The sequence below is a fragment of the Populus alba genome, chromosome 1, assembly GCF_005239225.2.
Source record: "Populus alba chromosome 1, ASM523922v2, whole genome shotgun sequence".
Lineage (NCBI taxonomy): Eukaryota > Viridiplantae > Streptophyta > Magnoliopsida > Malpighiales > Salicaceae > Populus > Populus alba.
In genome coordinates this window covers 45,035,247-45,045,500 of record NC_133284.1, presented here as the reverse complement: position 1 = coordinate 45,045,500, position 10,254 = coordinate 45,035,247, and the positions used below count along the sequence as shown (strand labels likewise).

General features: G+C 30.4%; 1 protein-coding gene across 1 annotated transcript; it reads left to right on the top strand.

Moving 5' to 3' along the window:
* The first annotated feature begins 2,791 nt into the window (after positions 1-2,791).
* Positions 2,792-4,717, top strand: LOC118038215 (putative F-box protein At3g10430). Its single transcript, XM_035044537.1, has 4 exons — positions 2,792-3,631; positions 3,842-3,918; positions 4,421-4,488; positions 4,572-4,717. Exons 1-4 carry the CDS (start codon positions 2,792-2,794, stop codon positions 4,715-4,717), a joined length of 1,131 nt encoding a protein of 376 aa, XP_034900428.1.
* The last annotated feature ends 5,537 nt before the right edge of the window (positions 4,718-10,254 follow it).

Genomic DNA, 10,254 nt, shown 5'->3' with positions numbered 1-10,254 from the left:
AATTGATATTTTTTATGCAAAATTTAACGTGAAATGATTGAAGTTAATATACAAAATTATTATACACTTTAAACAAAGAAAGAAAAGTGGTTAGTGAGTCTTTATTGGACATTCATAAGATCAAGACAAAAATAATTTGAACATGATAATGAGTTCCTTCCAATCTAGAGAGACTGATGCAGGAGGATTTTTAGAGAAAGTTATTTATTTACTTAGTTATATTTATCCCTATTTAGTTTAGAAAAAATAATGTTTTTTATAGTGTTTTATTCTTCCTATTCATTTTAATAATTTTTATTATTATTCAATTTAAGCCAAGAATTAGCATAAATAGAGTTGTTTAATTTGTATATAAGTAGCCTACTTAAAGAAAAATATTCAGTGACAAATTTTTAAATTATAGTTTTTTTATTTTTTTTATTCTTGTGTTGTTTTCTTCTGCATTAGTACCACAAACAACAACAATGATGAGCATCTGTTATTGGACACCGATGACCTGTTGTGTGAATCTGAAGATTAGTTCAACATTGATACTATTAATGTTGCTAAAAATACCCTCTTCCGATGCATTCTCATTTGCAAAACTTGACTTCACCTAGTTTTAGAGCCTTGTCAACCTCTATATTTCAACCAATTGACTATTGGGTTTTTTGAAACATATGCACACAGTGAAAATGATGAATTAAAAAAAAAACATTTAAGTCTCAAATATCCTGTTAGACAGATCTAGAGTTGTTTAGGGTTTATACAAAGATTACCTAAAGATTTGAACTTATTTTCAGCATTGAATATATGTTTCAAGGCTAGGTTATCGCAAACCACAAGACATCTAATTATCCGATCTCTAATAGTAATCCACACAAACCACCAGTGAGAAATATCATAAACCTTTTTTGAAGAGAAGGATTGTTATACTTTAGAGTGCTAGCTCTCTTTTTTTTGTGTTTAGGTGTTACTTATTGTACTCTTCTCACCTTAAAGCTTTTAGGAAATAAGAAACATAGCATTCTATTTATAGGAAAACCTAAAAACCTTATAAATGGATTTTCTCCTTAAATAATATCACATATATTATTTTAGGCTAATTTTAGAAATTTATTCAACCAAGTCCCTACCTGATTTTCTATGTCTAGAATTATAATTTCATGTATAATTTACACTTTAGTCCTCTATTTCTTAAACATATTTATAATTAAATCATACTTGATTAATCATCCTATTTTAATTTTTGACCAATGGTTCTTATGTGTGTGACTCTTTAGGTTCCCTAATAAGTTGACCCAAATATAAGTCATGATCCTAATAAAATAGGATTTAATAAATTAAACAAATTAATTTATTATCAATTCAATAATTGATTGATTTGTATTTGAAGATCAAGTGCAATGTCTAGCAACTTATTATGATCCCCTAAATATTAGAAAAGTCATAAGTAGTTTGTCTTAACCTTTTAGTAACGAGTTTCTCAATGTAATTATTGTCCTTTCATCAACAATATTTCAATTTAGATATTATAGCATGGAGTGTGTCTACTATGTCAAATCATATGTGTTCTCAACATCATTGTCATTAATTTTTTGAATAAGATTTTAGACTCTTTACAAATTTCATTTCACCTTACATAAGGATTTACAATCAATACTATTTGAGAATAGATGTAATATTTTCCTTAATTCATCTAAGGTAATGAATTCTCTCTTGATTACTTAAATATCTTCATATAGTTTATATTATACTAAATATCTGCTCGTTCGTTACCCTTGATTAGGCCGTGTAGCAAGATCAAGACATAACACTCCATAGATAAGATAACTTTGTAATCTCAAGTCTAAGAATCACCTACACAGTTGTCACTTGAGCTTTTCCATAAACACAAATGATCTCTCTATATTGAATTATGATGCGAGTCAATTCAGTAAACATGTAATCTGACAAACACTTACATATTAATTCTAAGTATCTCTCATACCTCAGCTTATGAGAACAGTTGTTTCCTTTCATAAAAATAAAAACATAATATGTATTAGTCTTAACAGCTCTAATTAATAACCAATCTTAATAGAGCATTGACCATAATATTTTAGAAATAATGTTTTGATGCAATAAGAATATCATAATTATAACTTTATAATTTTCTTTGCAAAGTTTTTTTTTCAAGGATTTTATCTTTATTCTAGATTTATTAATTAAATATTTGATGAATATTAAAAATAAATAAGTCTTTATTAATAAATTAAATATATTTACATGAACATAATCAATATTATATATAACCAATTAATTAATTACGGGATATATACATTAATAATCTCTCACTTGCACTAAAATCAATTATTTATATATCAAATATCATATTGTTTTACTTGACAATAATATTTTTACAGGTACAATGATTTAACAAGATACTCGTCGGTAAATACTCGTTATATCTTTTCTTTTCTTTTCAGAAAGTTGATCCGCTTGCATGGTCTGTATAAATCAAGAGCTTGCTCTGATTACACCTCTAATTTCAACTTCATTATGATTTTTCAATAAAATAAATACTAATAAAAGACCCAGTTAGACCCTACCTATGCCATTGCTAGATAAAAATAACTCAATCTATAAACCAAATCTCAAGCCCAAGAGTTTGGCACTATGAAATCCTCTCAAACCTTGAATATGCTCAATCTGATCCACCTTCTTGAATCAAATTCTCTGCTAGAAAACTTTTCTTGAAGACCAAAAACCCTCTTCTTGAAACAAAGTTTACCTTATCTTGTCCCTTTATACAAGAAAACTTTACGTGTCCATGGATGATACGAAAGAAGAAGTGCCAAACACCATAGTCACCAAGCTCTCAGCGGATGTGATGATTGACATACTATCAAGATTTCACTGGAAGACAGTCTTGAGCTTCAGGTGCGTTTGCAAGACTTGGCTTCGCTTAATTTCAGATAAAGACTTTGCCGACTCCTACCTCTCAAGATCTCTCCCTGGAATCTTGATCAAAGCCTTGCCTGAAGGAGGCATATCGAGTTTATTCCATTTATTCCAGATTCATGAGGAAACTGATAGAACTTTCAAGGTTGGGGGAATGGAGCTTGTTCCTGAAACCAACTTACCAGCCACAGCAAATATTGAGTTGATGAATTCTTGTAATGGACTGCTTTGCTTATCAGGAGGTGAACTCCGCAATGTTATTCATGTTTGCAATCCAATTTTATGTGAGTACATCGAAATCCATGTGGATGATCATAAAACATGTTTGTATGGCAACTACTTTGCTCTTGGATGTAGTGCCACTGGCAATCAATACAAAGTGCTGAGGACTTTTTATCAAAATGATCAGCATAGGTGCCCTAAGGCTGAAATATACACAATTAAGACAGGACATTGGAGAAGCGTAGGAAATGGTTTCAGCATTGGAAGACTGGATTTTAATACCTCTCTGCATGGTTGCATCCACTGGGCCCGTTATGAAACAAGTTTGGAGTGTATCTGCTCTTTTGACTTTGAAAGTGAGCAGTTCAAGAGATTGCCGGCACCTCCTATCTGTGATGGAAATTTGGATGGATTCACAAGGTTGGGGGTTTTAAGAGATTGTTTGTCTGTGACTGTACGTAAGTGGGATGCTCCTTATGAAATTCACGTATGGGTTATGAACGAGTATGGTGTCCAAGAGTCTTGGTCCAAACAGATTCTGTTTAAACCCGATTATCACCATTTTATTTCTTATGAACCGTTAATTCTCTTGCGAAGAGGGAAAATCTTAATTTTACTCGATGGAGAATCAGTGGAATGTTACAACATATATAACAATGGGTCTTGGGGGCGTGTTATCACATATGAAAATATGCAGGATACCCATGCGATTGCATACAATCCAAGTTTCGTTTCACTCCACCATATTGCTGCAGGAGAAGAACAAGTGCTGAGGTAATCCTTTGCGAATTCTAGTCAAAACAGTGACTTAAATTTACTGTTTGTTAAAATTGATGCACTCTAGGCAAGTTTAGACATTTTGCTTTCTTCCAAAATGTTGAGTCCCATAATTCCTTGCTCAGGTTTGACTTCCCACTCAAGGTACTTGAGAGTTTCTTACTTTCAGATTAGTGATCCGAGACTACTGTTAATATCAAATTCTATTGTTATTCGCATCTTGAGACAAGAATATATGATTAAAACTCATTCACCCTGTCAAATCCAAGGTGGTGGTAATACTTTCATCACCTGAGAATCATAGTTTTGGCATATGATTTAAGTTTCTGTCATTATGCTTGCAAGTTTACTCCAGTCATGGCCACATTTCTAGACCACCTTAAAAGTAGAAAGTTTTGCAGGAGTTACTGGTCTTGGCAGAGTAAATTTCCTTGCCTTACCTTTATTAATCATTTCCATGTTTATTGCTATTTCATGACGATGAACAACTTGTCAACAGGACCAATACGGGCTTAACTGAGATTCCACTGTCTTTGACGAGAGGTTCGGAAGACCCAACAGAAAAGGGTGACTGAATCAATCATTACAGTAGTTCAAGAGGTCAAGTCTGTTTCTTTAAAAGATCTAACACTTTTCTGAAGTTTATGAAGGTTATTGTGATGAAAATGCCAGTTCAATCAAGTACAGTCTTGAATTTGTTAAAGGATGTTCTTATGCTAGAAGGCGTGGTTTGCCCATGACCAGTCACTGTAGTGGGCATTCTGTCATTGAAAGAGAAATGGCGATCCTGAAGTGATCAAACTTTTGATTGAAGTCTTTTTTTATCATGTCTTTGCACTTACTTTGGTTGATCTTTTATAGTATTTAATCCCGTTTATACTTCTTTTCGGAAATGTTTTTTCGCGGCACTGATACATCTTTAACTCGTATGCATGTCGTGTCTCATGAAGCAAAGGAAAACTGAGAACTGCTTATCTGTATTACCTCAAAGCTTTGGTTTTCTTTCAACATGGGAAGTGAGTCCAAGACAACTTCAAATTTTTCAACATTTTCTGTTGGCTTTGCAACGTGTATGAACTTGAGGAAGAACTCAGGATTGAGTTAATAACTTGTTCAATGGTAGAGAATGACTACCTTGATGTGAATCTGATACCTGGGCTTAATTTTATGGGTGCTCATCGGTGTCCGCGAGCGCCCTTTTTTTTCTTTTTTTCTTTTTCTGGGGAATCGATAAAATTTATTAATATTGAAAGAGATTGTCACCACCAAGAAAGTTGAGGGCAAAGTGCAGAAAAATTGACAGCAAAGATGAAAGTAGCAGCAATCATAGCCAAGCTATAAACTCCCCTGCTCTATCTATACCTGGAGTAGGCTTCGCCCACGATGTTGTAGCTCTGATCTTCTGGATTAGTCCACTTTTAATCTATGGGTCCAGGCGATAGAACAGCACGCAAAAGGCCTTCCACGGATGAAACAAGAGGTCAACAGAGTTCGGTGTTATCCAAAGACATCCCGACCAAGAACTTATATACGAGACCGAACATCCACTCCTGGTGGCTCCCAAAGAAAAGATGCCGAATTGTCAACGCACACGCTATCATTACACAAAGGAAACGTATTTTGAGCCGCATTGATGATCCCTCAGTCTTTGGAAGAGATCCCTCCATGTGATTTCAAATAAGAAATTTGAAATAACAGGATTTTCGCCGGCTAACAAGATTGAATCCTCCATGTGACTTTACTGAGAAATAACCACGAGAATCAGGCCTCCATCATCGATGAATTTACTTTCACTGTGAAATACGAGCGGGAACATGAAGAAAAATAATCATCCATTGAATTTTGCAGCTGAAACTAAATAAATGGGAACTTGCGATGATATTTGTTGTGTTTTTTTAGTATTGTCAGGAATTCTGACTCTGGGGCAGACCCAGAATCCCAAAGATCCAGATGCAGTTTGCTTGGAAAAATGCTAAGAGATGGTTAAGGGCTCAAAGGGTTCTTAAACAACATGTCCCAAAACAGAGGATTATCCTAACTAATGACAAGTTCAAAAGCAAAACTGTATTGATTCCCAGCAAACCACATAACAAATCATATAACAGTAGAAAGATAAATGTTTCTTGTCTCTACCGCTTCAAACGGTTGCATGAATTGGAGATTCCTAGAGAGAGCTATGGTTTACTCTCAAGTGTGCAGGCTGTCAGGAAATCCGAAATCTCTCCCCAGCATTAACTTCAAGCTTTTGGCGTTGTTATTTGAAGGTCACATGCATGTGGAAGCGCCTCCATAGTCAACGAAGTAGCTTCGATTTTTCCTGATACAATATCCACAACTTTGACTAGGTGCAAATGGAGAAGGATTTTATGTTGAAAAATCTGCTACCTTGAAGATTCTATCACCTACTGGAAGCTAGCTAGTTTAAACTTCGTCTTTAGACATAGGAGTGTAGGTTTTGTTGTTTTCCTTGCTTGGAGGGATTGTTCCAAGTACAAATAAGAGCGTTTCATCATTGTAGATACTGGAGAATTTGTTGAAGTTAAAATCAAGTTAGACTTGATAAGCTTGTTTCTGCTTCTTCTTTATCTCTTCTGTGGATTCCATTGAGTGATGAACTAGTTACATGACCCGCGCGATGTCGCGGGTTAATATTTTTTATATAAAAAATATAAATAAAAGTTAAGATTTTAAAAGTGTTAGGTTTTTTTATAAAATTATACCTAAAAGTCTTGAATTTAACTACAACGCCTAACCCAATAGTAATATTTATAATATTAATAATAACATTAAATTTGTCTGACTCAAGTTTAAGTGGGTTTGACTTTAATTCCAGACTCAGTAGTCTTGGATGTAAGTATGGTTGCAAGGTTGAGTCATAAAAGTGTGATAATTAAATAAATTAATTAAAAAAGAAAAAAAAAACAAAGAAAAAAACCAACATGAAGAAAAAAAACTAATGAAGAAAAAGAAAAAAATATATGAATTAACTGGGTTAACCTTTCAAACCAGCTTAACCTGTTAAACCTTGGATTCGTATCGTGAAAGTTTAATAACTAAATATAAAAAAAATTGACAGGTTGACCCAGAATTAACTGGAATGACCCATCAAACCAGGTTAACCCGTCAAATTTGGAATCCGTGTCATGAAAATTTGATAACTAAATAGAAAAAAAAAAATTGAATATTAACAAACTAAATTAAACAAAAAAATTAATTAAAAAGAAAAAAAAACAAACAAAAGGCTTCAGCCTTTTCACTGTAGACTGCAATGTCCACAATCAAAGGCATAAAAACAACAAAAAGACAAAAAGAAAAAAAAACTAAAGGCATCAACCGATAACTAAATAGAAAAAAATTAATATTGATGAACTAAATTAAATAAAAATAAAAAAAAACTTATAAGAAGAAAAAAGACTAATAAAGAAAAAGGAAAAAAAATCTAAATTAATTGGGTTTAACTCGTCAAACTTGAGATCCATGTCCTGAAAGTATGATAACTAAATAGAAAAAAATTTAATATCACCAAAGTAAATAAAAAAATTAATTTTTTTTTAAAAAAAAGACATCAGCCTTTTCACCGTGGACTGCATTGTGCAATCCATAGTGAAAGGCATAAAAAGAAAATAAAAAGGCATAAGCTTTTTAACTGTGGATTGCATACAATATTAAAAAATGAAATCAAAAGAACAAAACTAATGAGGAAAAAAAAAACAAAATCTGAATCAATTGGGTTAACTCGTCAAATCAGGTTAACCCGTCAAACTTGGGAGTCGTGTCATAAAAGTGTGTTAATTAAATAGAAAAAATATTTAATATTAATGAATTAAATTAAATAAAAAAATATTAATTAAAAAGGAAAAAGCAAAGAAAAAAAAAACCTACATGAAGAAAAAAACTAATGAAAAAAAGAAAAAAAAATCTAAATAACTGTGTTAACCTATCAAACCTGGGATCTGTGTCATGAAAGTGTGATAATTAAATAGAAAAAATTTAATATTAAGAAACTAAATTAAAAAAAATAATTAAAAAACAAAAAAAAAACTAAGACTACACTATGCAGTCCACAATAAAAGGCTTAAAAAAAAAAGAAAAAAAATAAAAAGGCATACGTAATGGGTTAATGTTTTTTTTTTTTCTTGCATAAAAAATATATATAAAAAAAAAGACTAAGATCTAAGAGTGTTAGGTCTTTCTGCAAAGATATACCCAAGAATCTTTGGTCTAGTTGCAACGCTTCACCCAAGAGTATTATTTATAATATTAATAATATTATTAAACTTGCATGACTCAAGTTTAAGTGAGTCTGGTTGCAACACCGAATCCAAGAGCCTTAGATGTGGGCCTGGTTGTAAGGACGTGCTATAAAAGTGTGATAATTAAATAGATTAATTAAAAAAACAAAAAAAAAACATTAGGAAAAAAAACAAATGAAGAAAAAGAAAAAAATTAAATTAACTGGGTTAACCCTTTAAACTAGGTTAACTTGTCAAACATGGGATTGACGTCATGAAAGTTTGATAATAAAATAGAAAAAATAATGACGGGTTAACCCTGAATTGACTGGGTTAACCCGTCAAGCCCGGGATACGTGTAATGAAAGTTTGATAATTAAATAGAAATCAATTTAACATTAACAAATTAAACTAAACGAAAAAAAAAACTAATTAAAAAGGAAAAAAAAATTATAGGTTAACTCGTTCAAACCCCGGGATTCATGTCATGAAATTCTAATAACTAAATAAAAAAAGTAATATTAACAAATTAAATTAAACAAAAAAAATCATGAAAAGAAAAAAACACAAAAAAAACCCATAAAGGCATAAAAACAAAAAAAAAAATAAAAACATGAATAAATAAATAAAAACAGGAAAAAATTAAAAAAAAATTAAAAACTAAAAAATATATAGCTCAACGTTTCACCGTGAACTGCACTATGCAATGCACAGTAAAACACAGAGCAGTTTTAGTATATATTATAATAAATACAATCTAGTTTTTCATAATATTAAGAAAATAAAAATATTTTTATTTCCTTTAAATTAATGAAAATTTATGTTTTACAAATAAATACAATCTAGTTTTTCTTATATTTAATATTAAGAAAATAAAAATATTTTTATTTCCTTTAGATTCTTTTTGTATCTTCCATTGTTGTTGCTCGAAAATGAAACTCATATTTTTAGAAGGTTCAAATACTAAAGATTTAAAGCTATAATGATATATATGTACGCATATCATGAATCCCCTTAAACAATTGTTTTTTAATATATATATATATATATATATATATATATATATATATATATATATATATATATATATATATATATATATATATATAGCTGCAGCCAGCCCCTCCAAATAGCAATTAATCACATCAACTCACTAAAACTTGAAGCTTCGATCAAGTTGCAAGTGCAGAGTAGAAAGCCAATGAGAGCATCAAATCACGCGAGAAGAAAGGAGAGAATAACGAGATTATAACAAAAAATACTGTTTGAATCCACAATGAATTCACTCACATGTTACAGTGTTTCCTAGCCGTTTTAGTTTTTTTTTTTTAATTATATCCTAAACTCTCATCCTTTATATTGTGCCACTATAAATTGAGATATGTGAGTTTAAACAATTAATCATGAAAAAAAGGATTTTATGTATATTATGCGACTTTAATTTAAATAATGAGCGGTAAATTTTCTTTTTGTAAAATATGTAGACGGAGATATGATTTATTATTTTGAGTTAATCTGTGTTAAATCATCGGACATTTAATTTAGGTTATAATTAAAAAAATAATTTTATAAAAAATAAAAATTTCAAAACTCAATTTTTTTTTTTTATAGAATTTGTGTTTATGTTTTTTTGTTAGAATGAATGATTTATTTTTTTATATAAAAAGCTAAATATTATCCTTTTAGAATTTCATAGTAATCTTGAATGTTAGATGATAAAATGTGTTTCAATTTGTTTATATGTTAATATGATCAAATTATTTTTTAGATGTTAGTTTAAAATTTTGAACTTTTGAAGTAAAGAAACATAATACCCTACCTTATCCATTAATCCCCTTTTTTAAAATAAAACATATCCAATTTCATCACCAAAACTATTTTGAGATTTTGGTAAATGTAGAGCAGGGAGGCTACCAAGTATATGTCATTGTTCAGGGCATGTTTGAAAATATAACTGTGATTGTTTTTTTTAAAGTACTTTTCATGCTGAAATGCATTAAAATAATATTTTTTTTATTTTTTTAAAATTATTTTTAAGATCAGCGTATCAAAACAATCTAAAACATTAAAAAAAATTAGCAAAAACAAAATAAATTTTTTT

Bases quoted from the DNA above. Each gene is read 5' to 3' on its own strand.
- LOC118038215 (XM_035044537.1), top strand. From the start codon at position 2,792: ATGGATGATACGAAAGAAGAAGTGCCAAACACCATAGTCACCAAGCTC. The intron at 3,919-4,420 runs GTAATCCTTTGC...ACTTGTCAACAG, and splicing joins GGAGAAGAACAAGTGCTGAG to GACCAATACGGGCTTAACTG. The intron at 4,489-4,571 runs GTGACTGAATCA...AAGTTTATGAAG, and splicing joins GGAAGACCCAACAGAAAAGG to GTTATTGTGATGAAAATGCC.